This window comes from Stegostoma tigrinum, chromosome 28, assembly GCF_030684315.1.
Source record: "Stegostoma tigrinum isolate sSteTig4 chromosome 28, sSteTig4.hap1, whole genome shotgun sequence".
In the NCBI taxonomy this organism is placed as follows: domain Eukaryota; kingdom Metazoa; phylum Chordata; class Chondrichthyes; order Orectolobiformes; family Stegostomatidae; genus Stegostoma; species Stegostoma tigrinum.
The window spans coordinates 9566137-9588375 of record NC_081381.1 but is presented as its reverse complement, the minus strand read 5'-3'; the positions used below and the strand labels follow the sequence as shown (position 1 = coordinate 9588375).

The window sequence follows — 22239 nt, the reverse complement described above, 5'->3', positions numbered from 1 at the left end:
ATGCCCATTTTACAACTGTTGGTCAGGTTAATCTGCTGCCTTTGTTTCTAGTGTAAACTGGTTGATTCTTGGCAATGTAGCACTGACAGTATAAACCATGAGGCAGACTCCATGATACATCAGGATATTACTCTCTGCATGCAAGAAAAGTGTTCCATTAACCTCAAATCATACATTGTGATTAAAATGGCAATGCTGTAAAAGTTGACATTTTGTGACATATGGAGGGTTTAACTAAAGACATTGACGATCTCAAACTATCTAAGCATTGTGTTCAATGTGTAAATGAATTACTGAAAGAGTTTGCTTGTGCTGGATGTCATATACAGCCAGAGATTTTGTAGGTATCTAAAGTTTATTTCAAATGGAATAATTTAACTCCTAACAAGGCCAACATTGTAATATGAAAATTTTTGTGTAAAATCTGTTGAAACGGTTAAAGTAAAAGACCTAAATATGCTGACAGAGTTAATTCATGCTCCTTCAACCTCTCTTCCAAACCAAGTCAGCAGTTTGATGGAAATTTAATGTGTTCTTTTAATGAACAATGCTAAGTGCTAGTGAGATAGTCTCAAAGGACATTAATACAATGTGATGTGATGGGATGTTTGACAGCTCCTGTTACGTGATTGTAAAACAGGCCTGTTTTTGGATAACAGAGACCTTAATTTTTGATTCATTTTGTAAAGAGTAGTCACTCAATAAAGCCACAAGGGGATATGGGAGAAAAGATTATCAAAGAGTAACACAGTGACACAGGCAATGAAAGGGAGAGTGTGAGGCAAAAGGGTTTTTTTTGTGGTGTTTGGAAATGGTCTGCTTTCAAATATTCTTGGACCAGATGTGAATATAAAAAAATGTTGCTTTCCAATCAGGTTTTGTATGTGACAGACAAAATTGATGACATTTTGTTTACAGCACCTCTTTTGTTTATTAAAAAAAATCTCACCACAGCACTCTGAATGCCCTGTCAATGCAGTTTGCTCCTGGTTGTTTGCAGTTGGTTTTATGAGTCATATCATCAAAGATTCTCTGCAAAAGGTCATTCTAACATTGCTTGCTCAATGGTCATTAAAGCCATTCCATTTTCCTTCCCATTCTCATAATGACTGTTGTGTAATGTTTGATGTAAAGTGTATTGACACCGTTATATCTGGGCAAAGATCTGACTGTAAAGTCAGTTGCACTTTTCTTTCTATTACTTTGGATGCCAAAGTACATGAGTGGGGAGGGGAGTATGCATGTCAATATCTGCAAAAGGATGATATGTGTGGGGGAGCCTGTGTGTACAGGTGGAATCTTCCCAGCATCCTCCATGGACGTTGACATTGGTCATGTACAAGCCTCACTGCACAACTCTGATCCAGCTGCAAGACAATGGTTCTCATCTTCTACACTGCACTCCAGCACTAACCAGCATTGCTCAATGAAAAGCTACTGCAGTTATACTTTGCACATAGGGATAGATTGGACGGTGTTATGGATCAGACCAAATCCCCTCAAAGTATCAAAGAAGATAGTCTAGACCCTATCTTTCTCTTGTTTCAAGGTTAAGTATAAGGCGTTGTGTTCTGTATGGAATTCAATTGGTCATAGCTACCAGGCTTGAAGGAAAATAATAGTAATTATTCATACGCTGTAATTAAAATGCAGCAAAAAATCAAAATAAAAGAATTGACTTAACTGTAACTTTATCAAAATGCTAAAACTAATATTTATATATTACCTAGTACTAATTAGCTGTTCCAATATAGTAACATCCCATAAACGCACCCTTGGCAAAGGCAAATTCACTAAATGGAAAGATTCTTGGTGGTGTAGATGTGCAGAGGGATCTTGGTGTCCATGTACATAGATCCCTGAAAGTTGCCACCCAGGTTGATGGTGCTGTTAAGAAGGTTTACGGTGTGTTAGGTTTTGAGTTCCAGAGCCGTGATGTCATGCTGCAACTGTGCAAAAAGCTAATGCGGCCTCACTTGGAATATTGTGTGCAGTTCTGGTTGCCCCATTACAGGAAGGATGTGGAAGCATTGGAAAAGGTGCAGAGGAGATTTACCTGGATGTTGCCTGGTCTGGAGCGCAGGCCCTATGAAGAAAGGCTGAGGGACTTGGGTCTGTTCTCATTGGAGAGAAGGAGGCTAAGAGGGGATTTAATAGAGACATACAAGATGATCAGAGGATTAGATAGGGTGGACAGTGAGAGTCTTTTTCCGAGGATGATGACTTCACCTTGTACAAGGGGGTATAGCTACAAATTGAGGGGTGATAGATTTCAGACAGATGTCAGAGGCAGGTTCTTTACTCAGAGAGTGGTAAGGGCGTGGAACGCCCTGCCTGCCAATGTAGTGAACTCAGCCACATTAGGGGCATTTAAACAGTCCTTGGATAAGCATATGGATAATGATGGGATAGTGTAAGGGGAGGGGCTTAGATTAGTTCACAGGTCGGCTCACAGCATCCCTGCATTGCTTTGCCTTTTTGAACGTTTCCCCACTCATCTGGAGTTTCAAGAATCACATTTGTTTTCACTTGCCTTTTAGTGCAGAGACGCAACCAGTGAGCAGTCAAAGGAGGAGAGCATGTTGCTGTCCAACAGCAAGTGATATCAGTGACATACCTATGCCAGCACCTGATGGAGTGAGAACACTGCCCATGTGCAGTGAGCAGGCAGGGGTCAGTGTATGAAGGAATTATCAGTCATCTCAAAGGAGATCCCATTCAGCCAGGAATTAGAGGGACAGTAGATCAAGGGTGATCTCTGATATCAGTGCAGGGGCTTGGCACAGACAGTCAGTTAGTGACAGTCCTGGGAGTGGGCCATAATAAACCCTGAGAGTCCAGTGCTCATTCCAGGGAGTTTCAAATCTTGCACAGGGACGTCCGTCCAGTCAAGTGAATGGGCTGCAGTAGTCCTGGGGGATCCAACCACAAAAAGTCAGGGTTATCAAAAGCCAATGCTGTGGGAGGGAAAGTGGAGAGAGATATTAGAACATACAACAGTACAGCACAGAACAGGCCCTTCAGCCCACAATGTTGTGCTGACTATTGATCCTCATGTATGCACCCTCAAATTTCTGTGACCATATACATGTCCAGCAGTCTCTTAAATGTCCCCAATGACCTTGCTTCCACAACTGCTGCTGGCAACGCATTCCATGCTCTCACAACTCTCTGCGTAAAGAACCTGCCTCTGACATCCCCTCTATACTTTCCACCAACCAGCTTAAAACTATGACCCCTCAGGTGAGCCATTTCTGCCCTGGGAAATAGTCTCTGGCTATCAACTCTATCTATGCCTCTCATTATCTTGTATACCTCAATTAGGTCCCCTCTCCTCCTCCTTTTCTCCAATGAAAACAGATCGAGCTCAGTCAACCTCTCTTCATAAGATAAGCCCTCCAGTCCAGGCAGCATCCTGGTAAACCTCCTCCGAACCCTCTCCAAAACATCCACATCTTTCCTATAATAGGGCAACCAGAACTGGATGCAGTATTCCAAGTGCGGTCTAACCAAAGTTTTATAGAGCTGCAACAAGATCTCATGACTCTTAAACTCAATCCCCCTGTTAATGAAAGCCAAAACACCATATGCTTTCTTAACAACCCTGTCCACTTGGGTGGCCATTTTAAGGGATCTATGTATCTGCACACCAAGATCCCTCTGTTCCTCCACACTGCCAAGAATTCTATCCTTAATCCTGTATTCTAAGCATCCTGTTCAGAGATGTTATTTCACACCTCTGGAGCAGGTGGGATTTGAATTTAGGCCTTCTGGCTCAGACATATGGACACTACCACTGCCTCCCTAGAGCCCAGTGAAGGTGGAAATTCAATACGAGGCAGCTGAAATGTAGGGAATAATAATAAAGGGAGGAAACTCAACATAAGGAGGGAAGGAAAGGAAAAGCTTGGGAGGAAATGGAGCAATGAGGGGAGGTGGTGCGTCTAATTGACAGTCAGGACCAGCCTCAGTTTGGGGGATTCTGTATGTGTGTCACTGGATGGGCTAACATTTATCACCCACAACCCTAATTGGTTCCAAAGGGCAGTTAAGAATCAACCACTTTGCTGTGGCTCTGGAGTGCAGACCAGGTAAAGATAGCAGATTTCCCTCTCTAACTGCATGAGTGAACCTGCTGGATTTTTGTGATAACTGACAATGGCATATGGTCACCGTTTAGACTAGTTTTTACTCTGTTTCTCAGTGAATCCACATTGCACCATCTGCCATTCAAACATAAGTCGCCAGAACAGCCAACATGGATTCTGGATTATGAGTATAATTACCACGTGAAAGACAGAAACATAGAAAATAAGAGCAGGAGCAGGTCATTTGGCCCATTCAAATACGATCAAGACTGATCATTCAACCCCGTCCCCTGTTCCCACTTTCTCTCCTGAAGTTTTGATCCATTTAAGCAGAAGAATTATACCTAACTCCTTCTTCAAAACATTCAATATTTGGCCTCAATTGCTATTAACGACAGAGAGTTCCACAGGTTTCCCAATCACTGGGTAAAGAAATTTCTCCCCATCTCAGTCCTAAATGCCCTACCCTGTATCCTTAGATTGTGAGCTGGTTCTGGACTCCCTGGTCATTGGGAATAGCCTTCCTGCATTTACACTGTATAGCCCTGTTAGAATTTCGTATTTTCCTATGAGGTTTCCCCCTCATTCTTATGAGCTCCAGTGAATATAATCCGAACTGATCCAGCCTAACTGATATCAGTCAAGCCGTCCCAGGATTCAATCTGGTAAACTTTTGCTGCCCTCCTTCCTTAACTCGAACATCTTTCCTCTTATAAGGACACCAAAACTGCGCACAATACTCCTGGTCTGGTCTTACCAAGGCTGTGAACAATAGTAGTAAGCAATCTCTGCTCTTGTACTCGAGTCCTCTTGCTATGAAGACCAACATACCATTTACCTGCAATCACGACCTGCTACAACCCACATGTTGGCTTTCAGTGACTGGTGTATATGGGCACCCAGGTCTTGTTGCAATATCCCCTTTCCCAGTCTGCCACCTTTTAGATAATAATCTGCCTTTCTTTTTTTGCTACTGAAGTGGATAAGTTCGCATTTATCCACATGACACTGCATCTATCATGCATTTACCAACCAAATCACACTGATGTATCTCTGCATCCACCTCACAGCTCACCCTCCCACCCAGGGGATATTATATATAGATCCATCTGTGTAATAAATAATATTTATTGTGAATAGCTGAATTGCAAGCATTGTTCCTTGACGTACTCACTGGTCACTTGCTGCCAGTAGGGAAGTGGCCCACCTATACCTACTGTTGGTGTCCTATCTGCCAGGCAGTTCTCTATGCATCTCAAAACACTTGCCCCAACTCCATGCACTACCACGACAGGATAAAGATCCCCGCCACGTATTAACAAAAGGAGCTGATGCAAACTTTAAAGAGACAAAATGTTCAGTATTCAATCACACACACAAACCCAAGGGCATTGAAATGGAAAAGATTTGATCGTAACAGCAATATACTGCTGAGGAGTCAGCTGATAGGCAGAACATCATTGAGAGGCCCTCTCTGTGTGGCATTCTATACATCTGCAGAAAGCTATACCCTGAACAGATTTAAAACAAAATAAATCCTTCCTTCCAACTGTGAATGGAAGAAGGAAGCAGGATAATGTAATGTCACGAATGATATGAATGTTTTACATGTTTTGCAGTTAAATTGGAGGTGAGTAACCAATGAAAGTTGAAAGCGAAATGGATGTAAATTCTGAAAAGTCTTTCTGGCTGTGTAGCACCACTGGATCAAGTGGTTCGACAGCTACAATTGAATCCAAACACCTGCCTGATGTTGTAAACTCAATTGAAGTCATCAAATTCAAATACATTACATCTGGGGCACCTTTTATTAGAATGGCTTCCCTAACTGATGCAAACATTTCTTCTTCACAGTTGTGATGAATAAATTAAATGAAACAATATTGTAGAGCTCAGCAGTGAAGTCAGCATTTGGAGCTTTGAAAATTCTGAGAGAGGGGAGCGGCTTAGTGGAACACCACTTTCTGTTTCCATTACCATGTATGGTCTCCTCTATGTGGGTATCCCTCACATCACCTTGGCAGCATGGCCCATATCAACTGCTTAATGCCCGGTGCCAATTTGTAAACGTGGATATAACTCTGAGCATGTGTTTATGAGCTGCATTACAGGGACCAGCTCCTTAGGCAAGTACAACTGTAACAATTTATTTAAAAGCTATAAACTGATGGGGGATGGGGAATGTTAACCGATACACACAGAATAGGTCACAGCACATGTATTGACACTAAAGAAAATCTTCCTCGGAGGACAAATCAACTTCTGCTCCATGATCTGCAGCAACATTGACTCAGTGATATTTTTACTTGCTTCGTTTGCCTTGAATTCAATTTTTATTCCACAGCTACTGAGTAACAGCAATTGATTAAGACAAATCTGAAGGTTATTGGCAACTTAGGAATCACCTGACTGTGCGTCACGCTTGTGTTGTGTCCCAGTTTGATTCAGTAACAGGCATATAGATGATTCAGCCAAGGTTCTTGCTCGTGATTACTACCCAGTGCATTTACATAGAGTCTGGATAGGGCCCAATTCATGTCCCAGTGAGGATTTCAAGTTCAAATAGCGTCCTGACGCTGGAGTGATTTATTCACTGTTGCAGAGTGACCATTCGTGCTGAAGCACAGCGGATATCAGAAACTTACATCTCAGCCTGCACTCAATCTCTGCAAATAAGAGATGAAAATGATGAAATCATGATGAGAATTGAACAGCAGTTGACTGGGTCGCTCTATGCTTGATTGTAAATCTGAGTTTTTCATGTTGCAGTATTCTTGAAGTTTTCCAGAAATTCAGTCATTTAATGTTAATGTTACAGAAACAGAAGCAATCAGACAGCTCCCTCATTTTCCATCACTTGACAATAGCACAAGAACAGGTTGTAGCTTTATATTTTTGAAACAAGTAAGTAGAATTTTGTTTTATCCATTATTGGGATGATGCATCATTGGCCATGACATAAAGAGACATCCAAGTGGTTGCTGTGGCATTTCAGAGGGCAATCAGAGCTGTGGGTTTGGAGTCGCACATAGGCTAGGCTGGGTAAGGACAGCAGATTTCCCTTCCTAAAGGACATTAATGAATCAGATGGGTTTTTAATAATTTTGCAGTTTTGTGATCACTACTCCTAATACTAACTTCTTTACAAAATTCCAGATTTGACTTGTACTTCTATGTCTGGGTCTTAAATCACTATTATACTAGTTCTATAACATTATTACACCAGCCCTATAACACGATTACACCAGTGTGATAACATTATTAAACGAGTTCTCCAATATTATTATACCAGCCCTAGAAGATTATTACACTGCTTCCACTCGTCTTTAATGAATATATTCTGATGAATATAAAAGTGAGGTAAATTAGGAGAAGAATGATCAGGGTAAACCAGGAGAACTGAAGTAAGGAATTGCATTAGATTAACAGAAGTATGGAGTGAAATGTTGAGCAAGTTTGCAATTATATTTACAAGTAAATTAAAAAGATTGAATTAGCTTGAATCCACAACCACAAAGTGACCTGTCAAGTAATTAAAGTACAGCAAATATATTAAATTAACTCTTCCTTTTCAGTGACTTGGGATATTTCCCAGTCCGCAAGCTGAATTTCCAGGTGGACAGCAGCAAGAAATAGAAACTCCAAACAAAGTAATCACTGGTGATCTAAGAAAAATAGCACATTGTTTAGAAAAGGTTACTCATAGGTAATGTGCTATGTGGTCAACAGATTTGATCATGTTCTTGTCACTATTGCCAAGAAACATAGAAGATAGGAGCAGGAGAAGGCCATTCAGCCCTTCAAACCTGCTTGCGATTCATCACAATCATGGTTGATTGTCTATCTCAATAGCCTTTGTCCCCATAATCTTTTATCCTATTCACCCCAAGTGTTATATGTAGCTGCCTTTTGAATATAGTCCATATTTTGGCATCAGCTACTTCCCGTGGTAATGAATTTCACAGGCTCACCACTGTTTGGGTGAAGAAATGCCTCCTCATCTCTGTCCTAAATGGTCTATCCTGAATCTTCAGACTGTAACCCCTGGTTCTGGACACACCCACCATCAGGAACATCCTCCCTGCATCCATCCTGCTGATCTTGTTAGAATTTTATAAGTCTCTCTGAGATTGCGCCCCCCCCCCCCCCCACCATTCATCTGAACTCCAGCAAAAGCAATGCTAACCCTAGTCAATCTCTCCTCATACATCAGACCTGCCATCCCCAGAATCAGCCTGGGAAACCTTCGCTGCACCCCGACGAGAGCAAGAGCATCCTTCCTCAGAAAAGGAGACCAGAACAGCACACAATGTTCCACGTGTGGCCTCACCAAGGTCCTGTACACCTGCAGCAACACATCCCTGGCTCCTGTACTCGAAACCTCTCACAATGAAGGCCAACACACCGTTTGCCTTCTTTACCGCCTGCTGCACCTGCATGGTTACCTTCAGCAGCTGGAGCACAAGGACACCCAGGTCCTGTTGCACACTCCCCTTTCCCAATTTACAGCCATTCAGGTAGTAACCTGCCTTCTTGGTCTCACTTCCAAAGTGAATAACCTCACATTTGTCCAAGTTTTACTGCATCTGCCATTGATTTACCCACTCACCCAAACTATCAAGATCATGCTGAAGGATCTCTGCACCCTCATCACAGTTCACCCTCCCACCCAACCTGGCAATCATCTGCAAACTTAGAGATGTTACATTTTGTTCCCACATCAAGATTATGGGAGTAATCACGGAGATTTGGAAAGTATGCAACATACCAGAAATCTTTACAAAGTGGGAAAGAGATGATAGATTTAATTCCAGACCAGTAAACCTGACACCTGCCTTCAGGAAAGGATTAGGACATATTCCAAAAGCAGGGACAGTGGGATAAATGGGGAGGAGTGGGCATTTATTTTGGTGGGGGGAGCCTCCTTGAATATATTCAGTGAAGTCAGCTGGGGAAATGGACAGTGCTCCTCACTGCAAAGAGAAATTCTGTGGTGGTGATATATTTAGAATTCTGTTAAGGTTTTTATTACTGCATCATGTGATTGATTAAGTAATGCAGTTGGAACTAGGTTTCTGAATGGAGCCAGGAAAAGCAAAGGTTGATTGTGAATGAAGGATATTTTATGGCAAGTTGCCATTGGTGGGGTTCCATTGGGCTCTGTGTTGGACCTAATAATGTGTACACCTGAAATGGAGTGGGGAATAGGATCAAACAGTTTGAGAAAAGCCAAACCAAACACAAGTGGACTTGTATAGCTTGGCAAGGTGGATTGATGATTGCAAAGTAGCATTAAGAGGGACCAGTAGAGGGTAATGGGATTGGTTAAGGTAAATAAACCGGGGAATATGCTTCTAATAGCAGAAGACAATGTGAAGAAAGGGCCAGGACTTTGATGTACAGTCAGTAAAACCAACTGCACATGTGTACAAGCAGCAAGGCAACTTAACTCAATCTTGAAATGTGCAGCTTACAGGACATGTCCCAGGAGATGATAATCCATCAGTACAAGACCCATGAACAGCCAATGCCTAGAATAGGGACAATCCTCTTTATCTCTGTACATTAAAGTAAGCTTGCTATCAAAGCCTATTACCTTTTACTGCATTGAGCTGACACGTGGCTCAGTAAATGACAATTGGTGTGTACAATAGCATTTCATTCAGCAACTTGAAATTGTGGTCTTTGATTAAATAAAGCTGCCAAGGTCACAAGCTTCAAATCTCCTGTGGACATAAGAGTTGGGTTAGCGATGACAGAAGTTCCAGTCTCTGCCTGAAGGTGTTTAGACAGGTTCCTCTGAAATACAATATAGAGCAGAATTTAAAAAAGGATATGTGGATTGCAATGGAAAAGCTGAAATCCCTGTGAATGCAGACACCTCAGATTCAATGTGACACTGCTTGATGGAACATGGGCTCACTCTTTGTTGCTTCGATACAGCAGAGGAAGCCACAGGCACTTTTCCAAATGTTCGAAGCTCGTCTTGGCAGAGGGTTGTGGTTACCATGAATCATGTCTGAGTTTCTGGTCTGTTTTTCTTCACTCTGCCCAACTTTGTGTCCTTATGGCTGAAGTGTGAGAAACAACGTTTAATGTTTTACTGAAATGCACACAAACAAACATTGCAAAGTGTGTAGGCTTCCCTCTGTCCAAGAAATGAAAGGTACCAATAGAAAGGAAAGACTTGCATTTATATAGCCTCAGAATATCCCACTGGGCTTTATGTCAATGACCCAAGCTTTTATGAGATGTGAAATATACCAAAGCCATGAATAAACAGTTTTGCTGGCATTTAGTGAGTGCTTGTCAGCATGGTTTGCTGTTTCTGTTGCTATTTGATTTTGATAGCTGCTCTTGTGTTGACTCGAGTGAAACGAGTTATGGAATTTGCACATCCAAGATTTGAATCATAAATATATTATGCAATGGGTTAAGTTCACTGAGATTGGGGATAGATTCATTCAGCTAGCTACAATAAGCTGAATGAAAACACTTGAGTATCTATCCTATGAGCTGTGGCTATTGAAGGTGATATTTCTCGAGCTGTGAAGGTGTGGCTGTTGTAAATATACAGTTAGCAAAATTAACGGTCAAGTTATACCGAAAAAAGTTGAATTGTTGAATCACGTTGTAAGTCTTGCCCAAGGATTTGTGGATGTTTTATACCAGAAAATAACAACAAGCTGCCATTGACAATAATCCCTTAATATTGGAAAGAATAAACAGTTATTTCACTGATTTGAAAGAGTCCTAGTTTAGCTAGTAAGCAGACATCATAATCAAGCCACCTTAGCAAAACCGTTTAAAGACAGCGGTCTATTAACTGCCACTGAATCGCACCATAATACTTATGCTCCTTTTGCTATGATCCACTCTGCTCAGGTGGTGGCTTCCTGCTGCTGTGAACCTTGATGAGCATTAGTAGAGCTCCCTCTTCCCTGAACCGTCAAACAATTCCACCTGCTCCAGCTCAGCAATGTGAGAACGCTGAGAAGGTTCTAATTGTTAGGTGCAACCCAAACACCCAGGCCTTTTCTTTATATCCATTCATGGCACATGGGCATCACTGGCTCAGTCAGCATTTATTGCCCACAGGGAAGTTAAAAGTTAACCACGTTGCTGTCTCTGGGGTCACATGTAGACCAGACCAGGTAAGGATGGCAGATTTCCTTCCCTAAAGGACATTAGTGAACCAGATGGTCTTTCCCCAACAATCAACAGCAGTTTCCAGGTCATTATTAGACTCTTAATTCCAGATTTCTATTGAATTCAATTTCCACCATCTACCATGGTGGGATTCAAACCTCAGTCCCCAGAACATTAACTGGGTCTCTGAATAAATAGTCCAGGATATTAGATCACATGCCAATGTTCTGGAGACAGCTGTAGGTGAAATTTGAAGTGAATTCATAAAGTTTGAGCTTGAAAACCATCAATGATTATTGTAAAACTTATTTGATTCATTAATGTCTTTAGGGAAGGAAATCTGATCTTACTTGATCTGGCCTCCAGCTGACTCCAGACTCAAGCAATAGTCATTTGAAATTGGTGACCAAGCCACTCAGCTCAAGGGCAATTAAGGACGGGTGACAAATCCTGGCCCTGCCCAAATATGCCCACATCCTGTCAAAGAATTTTTAAAAACTGTCATCCATACCCGATATCCACTTTCCATCAGTATCGCTGTTTTCCTGATTGGACAGCTCGGGGCTGGATTCTAGGCTGACCCTACTCCCAAGCACAAGGAAGCTGCAGTGTCACAGCATTATTCAGAGATTGGGGTAGTTAATTCAGAAATTAGGATCTTGTCTGACAGAATGTCTAAGAGATGGGTTGCTTGAGTTAATTGGGAAATTAAACTAAAGATTGTAAATCTGCAAAGGCAACTATTTAGAGAAATACACAGGGGTAGAGCAGTTACGGAGTGTATTAGATGAAAAGAAGAGACTTGTATTGCTAAAAAGATGAGTAGTCCTTCGGATTTCGAGATGGCGAAATAGTTATTAAGATGATGAAAGTAAACCAGCAAATATGAACACAGGTTATACGAGTTTTACAAGCATGAACATTGGAAGAAGTTAGCAAAAGTAAACTTGGTAAACACAGCAGAAATTATAAAGGGGAATAAACACAAGGCAGAGACATTAATCAATTATTCTTTCCTTACTGGATGTTTTTTACCACAAAGGGCTGTTGATGCTGGCTCATTAGGGATATTCAAGCTGAGATAGATAGATGTTTATTCAGCAAGGGAATCAAGAATCATGGGAAAAAAGCATATAAGTGGAGCTGAAGATTACCAGAGCAGCCATGCTCTCACTGAATGGTAGAACAGACTGTAGGGTCAAACGGCCTACATTTGCTCTTACATCTCATGGTCATATGACAAATTAACATAAATTGTGAGGAATCAGGGGCTATTAAGAGTGAGGAACTGAAAATAAGTAACATTTAATGAAGAAAATATAGTACCGACAAAATTTAATTAAAAGCTAACAACAAATCCCAATGTCCTGATAACCTTCATCCCAGGGTTTTAGAACATGTGGAAAGCTTTATTCAGCAGATTGGAGCAAGGTTCCAGTTTTCAGTCTTTTTGTGGAAGTCTTGAAGCTTTCTCTATGTCCAGTGTGTCTATCTGAGTCTGGTGTGGGAGGATATGTCTGCCCCATTGCTAGTTGGGGTCCTTATCCCTAATGAGAAGTTGCCAAATTCAAAACACGAACTCTGTTTCTGTCTCCACAGATGCTGCCAGACCTGCTGAGTTTCTCCAACACGTTCTGTTTTATTCTTTATCCCATACGATGAGCCCAAGAAACAAAGTGGCTGTGTTTATGTGCAGAGTCCCAGTGTTACACTCAGTACCTGATCGTGGGACCTGACATTGGAAAGGGAAAAATGCCCCTTAAAAGCCAGCCCTTGCTTTTTGATCCCCTTGTCACCCACCTCTTTCCACAGCCCTCACCCCTCTCTCACTCACTGGCAGCCTGGGTTCCTGACTGATCCTGTGCCTTGGGCATGCAGTGCTGGCCGCTACCACCACTCCCTTGGTGGGTAGTGAAGAGCCTCAGGCCTATCATTGGCCACTAGCTTCTAGAGTGTGGAATTTATTTGCCTTTACTGAGGGTTGGCCTCCCCAAAAGGAAGCGATGAAGGCCCCTCACCAACGCTGTAGATTATTTTCTAATGAACCTGATCAAGGATGTTGTGACACACCCCAAGAACAGGTGGGGCTTGAACCCGGGCTGTCTGGTCCAGAGGTAAGGACACTGCCAGTGTACAACCAGAGCCACCACCCTCTCTAGCTCAGTATCAGTAGGGTCAGACCACTGCCACTTGGATAAAGCTCCAAACTTGAGAAAGATGTTTCCTGAGGCAGTTCGTTGTGAAGGGACATGCAGATTGTGTTTGATATTGTTCATGTGTGTTTTTGTATCGGGAAGATTTTCGACATTCAGATGTACTAAAATTCAGGATGACCTGGATGCCTCTTTCTGTCTATCCCCTGACACCATCTTTTCACCCCCATCCCCCCCCTTGTTCCATATCCCACACCGCCAACTCCATCTCTATCCCTGTGCCCACCTGTATTCCTATCCCCTTCTCCACCTCTATCCCCGTGCCTGCCTGTATTCCTATCCCCATCTCCACCTCTATGCCTGTGCCCGCCTGTATTCCTGTTCCCATCTCCACCTCTATCCCTGTGCCCGCCTGTATTCCTATTACCATCTCCACCTCTATCCCAGAGCCCGCCTGTATTCCTATCCCCATCTCCACCTCTATCCCTGTGCCTGCCTGTATTCCTATTCCCATCTCTACCTCTATCCCTGTGCCCGCCTGTATTCCTATCCCCATCTCCACCTCTATCCGTGTGCCCGCCTGTATTCCTATTCCCATCTCCACCTCTATCCCTGTGCCTACCTGTATTCCTATCCCCATCTCCACCTTTATCCCTAACCCCACCTTCATAAGACATGGGGGAGAATTAGGCTATTCCTTTACCGATTAAAAATCTGTCTGCCCCTCCCACAATTCCCTCACATCCCATCTCCCCTCACCCCCATCGCTCCCATCCCTCATCCCATTTTCCCCAGTGACACTGTGGGTGTGACAGTCTAATCAGACCCGGGATTATGGGAATTTCGAGAACTGTAGCTGGGCTTCTTCTTGCTGATTGGATGGCTTGGAGGGAATGAGCTCACGGAGATCCTCAGCACTAGGATTGCTCAGTGGCTGAGGTACGGCAGTGTCTGGGAACACACGTTCTCTCACGAGAACATGGGGCGGTTAAGTTGGTTTGTTCTTAAAGTGAGGAATGAATAAAGAATTCTTGATACTGTATGTTCTTCGTTAAATGAGGACACAATGTTTAATTTCGAAATGACTTGTTTAGAGAGCCAGTGCAGACATGATGGGCCGAATGGCCTCCTCTGCTGTGGCAGTTGTGTGATTTATGTATAGGATTTTCTGTATGTGGTGTTGGTGAATTAATGCAGCCACAATTGCTCAGCTTCTGAATTGTGTTGATCTGGTTGGAGCTTGAAGCCAGCCTGGGTGTTGATGTTGAAGGAGCTATGGTTGTGAGTAACAGCAGCATACACTGGGAGCTTCTGTTGGCTCTAGCCCTGCATTGTTGTCTGGGTCAGCGCCTAGAATAGAGTGTGAATCTCTGGACCACACATTCCCAGCATGTTCCCATACAGCAGCTGTGTGTTAACCAGCGTCCTACCAGAACGGTCTGTATTAGCCAATAGCATGACCTTGGCGTGGTCCACCCATCAAACATTTCAAAGTATGAGAAAGCAAGAGAGAGGAGGGGGCTTGTCTTTGAAGGAAGAAGTGGAGGATTGATTCCCTGCTCCATGTGATTTTAACTTCTCATTCTGTGTGTGTATAGTCCACAGAGCCATGTTTCCCCATCCTCAGCCGTGGGACTGTTTCACCTTTCTTCTCAAAGTAATTGTAGCCTCCTGGAGGAGAGCGCCTGAGAGAGGGTAGGGTCATTTCTTTCATTGTGATCATCTTCCTGCGGAAGGCAGCAGCTCTCAGCAAACTGTGGCTGAGCCTGTCTTCAGTTTGGAGTGTGGGGAAGTTGGCAGCGCAGTTCAGCGGCTGCGGCTCGGGGGAGAGACGCACACGGACGCAGACAGAGACAGAAAGCTTACAGCCATGCCTGCCAGCAATATTAAAATCCGCGCTCTGGTCATCTTAATCAGCCTGCTTCACAGAACAAGGAGGAAGAAGTGTTTAAGGTACAATTGCTTTTTTTCCCTCCTTACTCCCTTTTTTTAGTTTGAGATGAAAGTTCCTGGGACTGATTCAATGCTGCAAATGGCTAAGTGAGGGGCGCCGGTCGCTGGACAAAAACACACGCAATGTTTCAAAAGCTCTGTGCCTTTCAGCGAGGAGCACAGAAAGATTGACATTGTGTTTTCGGATTGAAAACTGATTGGCTGTGTCCGATGGAATCACATGGGGAAATTCCCTAACAAACATTGTGCAAGTTCCTAAAGCTGGATTGACCATTTCCGAACCACAGAAGCTGGTTATTTATAACACGCGATATTTAGTGTTCTGTGCAATGTTTATTATTTTAAAATCACACACGCTATTCCTTTAGGGGATAAGTGAAGATGAACATCTGCACAATTGCACACCATTAAGCAGGACTAATCACCTGAGTAGAGTTGGCTCCAGAGTTCACTGAGTTCCTGTGCCTTAGTTTCTCAGCGTGAGAGAGGATGCGGACCGGGAAACCCTTAATGGAAGGGGGTTAAACTACAGCCCCCAGCTCACTTAACCCCAGCAGGAAGTGAAACTGGGGATCCAGCTTTTTCTTTCGGACTGACATTCTGCTTGTGTGGCTGTTGTGAGTGACTTAAACGTTACTTCCATAAATATAGCTCCTGAGGCTGGGACAGCTGCCCTTTGTCTGAAATCTTGTAACAAGAGCTGAGTTTGAAAATAGCTGCGATGCTGACTAAATTTTAACAGGAAGAAAAAATTATTCTTTTCCGAATCTAATTAAAGTTCTGGGATGTGGAGAAACATTTATCTCGCTGAATATTTTGGCAAGTGAGATCTACAACCAGTTCCTGTGGGTCACACAGTCACCAATACAAGGTGTGAAGTGAATTGCTTCACGATCAGGATGACAAGGCTGTCAGGAAGCAGAAAAGCTTCTGTTTAAAAGAACCGTCCAGGAGAGCTCTCCGTCTGTGGAATAAAATCAGCTAGGAAACATTTTTAAAAAAAAACGTGAAGAAAATTGAGTCTGTACGGAAATTCCATTGTGAAAATGCTCTTGTTTGCTTGACTTCGTTGAAAAATAAAAACGTTTTGTACAAAAGGATTTATTTAATGAATGAATCAGATGTTTCTTCTTCAGATTTGAACACCATCATTGTGATGTGCTTCAACAGAACTAGTGCAGTCAGAACCTTGACATATCATTTACCAATCAGAAGACAAGATTGTTCTTCTATATGTCCAGCAAAAAATCAGAAAATCTTAAAATAGAAACTTATGTTAAAATCATCTAAATTCACTGTTACTTAAGATGATTCAGGAGGCCTGATTGCTGATCTTAACATACAAGACTTCAAGGGGAGATCTGTGTCCTTCCTGACTGGGTTAGTATTAGTCCTGGTTATCCATTATTCCCTGTTTATTTAGTAGAATTAGAGGGCTGTTTCACTGCTGTAATGACTCTGACTGTGGGACAACTACTACCTATTTCTCTGGTTAAAAAACAGAAAATTCTGGAATCACCCAGAGGGTCAGGCTGCGCCTGTGAACGGAGAAACAGAATGAATGTTTCAGAATGATTAGAAAGGATCTGTTGAGAAGCTGCAATGTTCACTCTGTCTCTTTCTCTTCGCAGATGATGTTGGGTTTCTTTTTCCAGTAAATGCAAGTATCGTGACATCCTCATTGCTAGCACACAGCTTCCTTCATTTAGTCTTTTGTTGAGATTATTCTTTGCACCAAAAATGAAATCAGCGATGGACTGTGGGTCCAGAAGTGGTATGAGAACAGTTAGCTGAAGACAAAGGAAACTGCTATTTTCAATTTAAGCACAGCATTCCAAAAGCTTATGAATCCTAATAATCCATAAAACTAGGAGAAACCTATAAAAGAGGCCGAAGGGGCAGCTTGTTCACACAGAGGGTGGTGCATGTATAGAATGACCTGCCAGAGGAGGTGATGGAGGCTAGTACAATAACAACATTTAAAAGTCACCTGGATGGTTATATGAATAGGAATTACCCAAACTGAAGAACTGAAGAAGGGTAATACCTGAAACGTTGACTGCTCCTTTCCTCCAGATGCTGCTTGGCCTGTTCTGTTCTTCCACCCTCCTGTTTGACTACTTTGGATTCCAGCATTTGCAGTTTTTTAGTCTCAGAGTTTGCATCAGATTCCTGTTCTGCCTTTGAGCTGCATTAGTCACCTGCTGGATCTCTAATATCGCTGCAAGGGCAGCCCTTGTGAAAGTACAATATGTCAGGTAGAGAACAGTGCCATGTGGCAAAGTATACCAACCACTTAGAAAAAAACAGAGTGTCAGGACATCACATCCACTGTGATTGATACTCATGTTGTAGACCTACATCAGTAACATCAAAATTAGACTGGAAACTCATTTACTGCTGATTAATCCTGTTTGTATCAGATGTCTTATGCTGCTATGATGTGGAGATGCCAGTGTCGGACTGAGGTGGACAAAGTCAGAAGTCACTTCATCTGATGAAGGAGCAGTGCTCTGAAATTTTGGGATTTCAAATAAACCTGTCAGACTATAACATGGTGTAGTGTGACTTCTGACTTTGTGCTGCTAGTTATTGGTCACTTGTTGATAGCAGATTCATCACTTCAGTTAAAGGAGCTGCAGTCTGCTATCCATGTAAATGAGGAGTTCATTTCTCATGTGAAAAGTAGGGAAAGAAAGCCATCCTATGTCAACTGCAGAAGAACTTCTAAAACTTCTCTAAATGATTACTCCAGGTCAAGTCGGCATAAGGATGATTACTCTAGGTCAAGTTGACATAAGGAAGGAGGAAGTATTAGGTATCCTAAAAGACATTAAGGTGGACAAGTCCCCGGTCCGGATGGGATCTATCCCAGGTTACTGAGGGAAGTGAGAGAGGAAATAGCCGGGGCCTTAACAGATATCTTTGCAGCGTCCTTAGACAGGGTGAGGTCCCGGAGGACTGGAGACTTGCTAATGTTGTCCCCTTGTTTAAAAAGGGTAGCAGGGATAATCCAGGTAATTATTGACTGGTGAGCCTGACATCAGCGTTAGGGAAGCTGCTGGAGAAGATACTGAGGGATAAGCTTGATTTCCATTTGGAAGAAAATGGGCTTATCAGTGATAGACAGCATGGCTTTGTGCAGGAAAGGTCATGTCTTACCAACTTAATAGAACTCTTTGAGGACGTGACAAAGTTGATCGATATGGGAAAGGCTGTAGATGTCATATACATGGACTTCAGTAAGGCGTTTGCTAAGGTTCCCCATGGCAGGCTGATGGAGAAAGACACAGTCACATGGGGTCCAGGATGTGCTAGCTGGATGGATAAAAAGCTGGCTGGGCAACAGGAGACAGAGGGTAGTATTGGAAGGGAGTTTCTCAAATTGGAGACCTGTGACCAATGGTGTTCCACAGGGATTTGTGCTGGGGCCACCATTGTTTGTGATACACATAAATGATTTGGAGGAAGGTGTAGATGGTCTGATCAGCAAGTTTGCAGATGACACAAAGATTGATGGAGTAGCAGATAGTGAAGGGGACTGTCAGAGATTACAGCAGAATATAGATAGACTGGAGAGTTGGGCAGATAAATGACAGATGGAGTTCAATCCGGGCAAATGTGAGGTGACGCATTTTGGAAGATCTAATTCACGAGCAAACTATACAGTAAGTGGAAAGGTCCTGGGGAAAATTGATGAACAGAGAGATCTGGGTGTTCAGGTCCATTGTTCCCTGAAGGTGACAACGCAGGTGAATAGGGTGGTCAAGAAGGCATATGGCATGCTTTCCTTCATTGGGTGGGGTATTGAGTACAAGAGTTGGCAGGTCATGTTACAGTTGTATAGGACTTTGGTTCAGCCACATTTGGAGTACTGTGTACAGTTCTGGTCCTCACATTACCAAAAGGATATGGATGCTTTGGAGAGGGTGCAGAGGAGGCTCACCAGGATGCTGCCTGGTACGGAGGGCGCTAGCTATGAAGAGAGGTTGAGTAGATTAGGATTATTGTCATTAGAAAGACGGAGGTTGGGGGGGGGGGCGACTTGATTGAGGTCTACAAAATCATGAGGGGTATAAGCAGGGTGGATAGCAAAAAGCTTTTTCCCAGAGTGGGGGACTCAATTACTAGGGGTCATGAGTTCAAAGTGAGGGGAGGAAAGTTTAGTGGAGATATGCGTAGAAAGTTCTTTACACAGAGGGTGGTGGGTACCTGGAACACGGTGCCAGCGGAGATGGTAGACGCAGACATGATAGTGTCTTTTAAGATGTATCTGGACAGGTACATGGATGGGCAGGGAGCAAAGGGATACAGAGCCTTAGTAAATAGAAGACAGGTTTAGACAGAGGATCTCGATCGGCAGGGGCTTGGAGGGCCGAAAGGCCTGTTCCTGTGCTGTAATTTTCTTTGTTCTTTGCTTTTTGTTCAACAGAGTATGGTGGAGAAACTCAGCAGGTCAGGCAGCATTTGTGCAGAGAGAAACAGAGCTAAGGTTTTGAGTCAAATGGCCATTCGTCAGAACTTCTAACTGTCTCCTTTTGAAAGCTTTAAAGCCTAATCTATTTTATGCATTCCCCTCTGTTACACTTTTTGCTTGAACCTTTTTCACACACATCCCACGACCAACATTCCGAAAGTAGATTCATTTTTAGTCTCTGCATGCTATCTGTGGGAGCTTGCTTTGTTCAGTTTGTATACTCTGTTTCCTAGGTGACCACAAAGCTTCAGCTTCAGAAAGAAAAGCTCATTGGCTCTTTGAGATATCTTGAAGATATGAAAACTGTCCTACAGATGCAAGGCTTTCTTTCTATAACATCTGAAAATAAATTTATTCTTCTGCTTGGACATCCGTAACTGTTACTCTCTTCACAACAAAGTGTAGTTTTTCAATGTCGCTGTTAAATCTTTAAATCAGTTAGAAGGTTTTAAATGATTAATATTAAAGTAAAACCTTCTAACTGATTAAAGATTTACCCGCATCTCAGGTTTGTTTGACACATCCTCATCAGTGGTGTGACCCTTTGATCTTTTAATTATAAATTCTGTGTCTGACCCCACCTCTCTCTCTAGTGCCTGAAGAAGGACCGAGGCTCTGAAAGCTTGTGTTTTCAAATAAGTCTGTTGGTCTATAACCTGGTGTTGTGTGATTTCTGACTTTAAAAAGAACGTGAAAGCAAGATAAGGTTCACGACAGTGGTTCCTGGAATGACTGCAGTGGAGTCGGGATCATTTGAGGCATTCAAGAGGGAATTGAATCATTATCTAAAAAGGATGGGATGCTTGGGGCTGGAGGGAGGAGGTGGGAGAGTGACAGTCAGGGTATTGCCCATTTGGAGAGCTGAGACAGTGAGAACCGGTGGAATGGGCTTGTGCTGAAACCATTTGGTGACTTGCCAGTTTTTTTTTGGTAAAAGTTCATCGTGCTTTCTTTGAGACTTTTTTGTTAGAATCATGCCAAATCATTCTGACCCAGTTTTTCAGGCTGAAATCATTCAGAAATGTAATTGTGTTGTTACTGATTTTTTACAATTTTTTTTATTGTCAGTGAAATCCTGGTGCATGCAGTAAAGGGAACAAGGTCAATGAGTTGGTAGCGCAGATTAAAATTGGCAGGTACGATGTTGTGGGGATCTCAGAGATGTAGCTGCAAGGGAATCAGGGCTGGGAACTAAATATCCAAGAATGTACGTCCTATCGCAAGTACAGGCCAGTGGGCAGAGGGGGCAGGATTGCTATGTTCATAAGAAATGAAATTAAATCGACAGCAGGAATTAAAAAAGAGTGGGAAAGCATAAAGTCTGTGTGGGTAGAGTTGAGGAACCACAAAGGAAAAAAAGACCTTGATGGGAGTTAATGTCCAAGACTCCTGACAGAATCAGGATGTGGGAAAAAATAAATTCAGGGACAGGAAAGTCATGAGAAAGATACTTTTACAGTATTCAGGGTGACTTCAATATGCAGGTGGGCTGGGAAAATCAGATTGGTAGTGGATCCCAAGAAAAAGTGTTCAAGAAATGTCTGAGATGTTTTTTGTTGGAGCAGCTTATGGTAGATCCCACTAGGGAATAGGCAAATGATGTGTGATGAGGGAGACTTGATTAGATGACATGAGAAAAACTATTGAGTACTTAGGGTCTGGAATGGACTGTTTGGAAATGTGGTGGAGGCAGGTTCACTTAAGGTATTCAAGAGGGGCATTGGATGATTATTTGGGTAGAAATGGTGTGGAGGGATATAGGGAAAAGGCAGGAAATTAGCACTGGTTAATAAAACTGGTGCATACAGAATGGGCCAGATGGCCTCCTTATGCACTGTAACAATTCTCTGATTCCGCGACTGCAGTTTCACCTGTTATTCAGCTCAGTAAAAACTTAATCTTCAAACATCCTCACAAATCAATTCCTTTGCACTTTGGACCAGATCAGGTCAGATCTCAGGAAGAAGAGCCAGCCATCTGGGTCAAAGGAAAGTTTGTCACTTTGAACTGAAGCTTGATATTGAGTCATTCAGCAATTCTCTTCGTTTGTACCAGAATCAATACCATTTTCACAGGAAGCAAACATTATCACTAATGGACTTACTGGGCTAAATGTGCAGACAGCTCTCAATATCACAGTATACCCCAGTGCAACATTTGCCAAAAGTTTTGCCATTTATTCTTTCAAACTACTCGTTTCATTTTGGTATTCTGTTGCCATATACAAATTTTATTTGAATGTTTAAGTTTGGTTAAAGGATAGATGAGACAGGGATGCAGTAGCCTCGAATCTTGAATGGCAGAACAGGCTTGAGGAACTCCTGTTTCTATGTTCATATGATACAAATAAATGCCTTCAGTATTAAGTTGCCTTGTGTAAGAGGATCCCTATTTACTGATGCTATTGACCAGTCTGTGA

The 22239-nt window shown here is 42.6% G+C and overlaps 1 protein-coding gene across 17 annotated transcripts in view; it reads left to right on the top strand.

Annotated features, from left to right (window-relative positions):
* rap1gapa (RAP1 GTPase activating protein a) overlaps positions 1–22239 on the top strand; it is a 599377-nt gene that overhangs the window by 405013 nt on the left and 172125 nt on the right. For 2 of the 17 annotated variants that reach the window (XM_059655563.1, XM_059655578.1), the window contains exon 1: positions 15081–15343. The exons of 8 other annotated variants lie outside the window; for them this stretch is intronic. In XM_059655563.1, coding sequence (XP_059511546.1) covers positions 15261–15343 — 83 coding nt within the window. In that variant the 5' untranslated portion in view covers positions 15081–15260. Of the gene's footprint in view, positions 1–15080; positions 15344–22239 lie in introns of those variants that run through there. 7 more of the 17 variants (XM_059655575.1, XM_059655566.1, XM_059655577.1 and 4 more) reach the window with 6 other exon arrangements.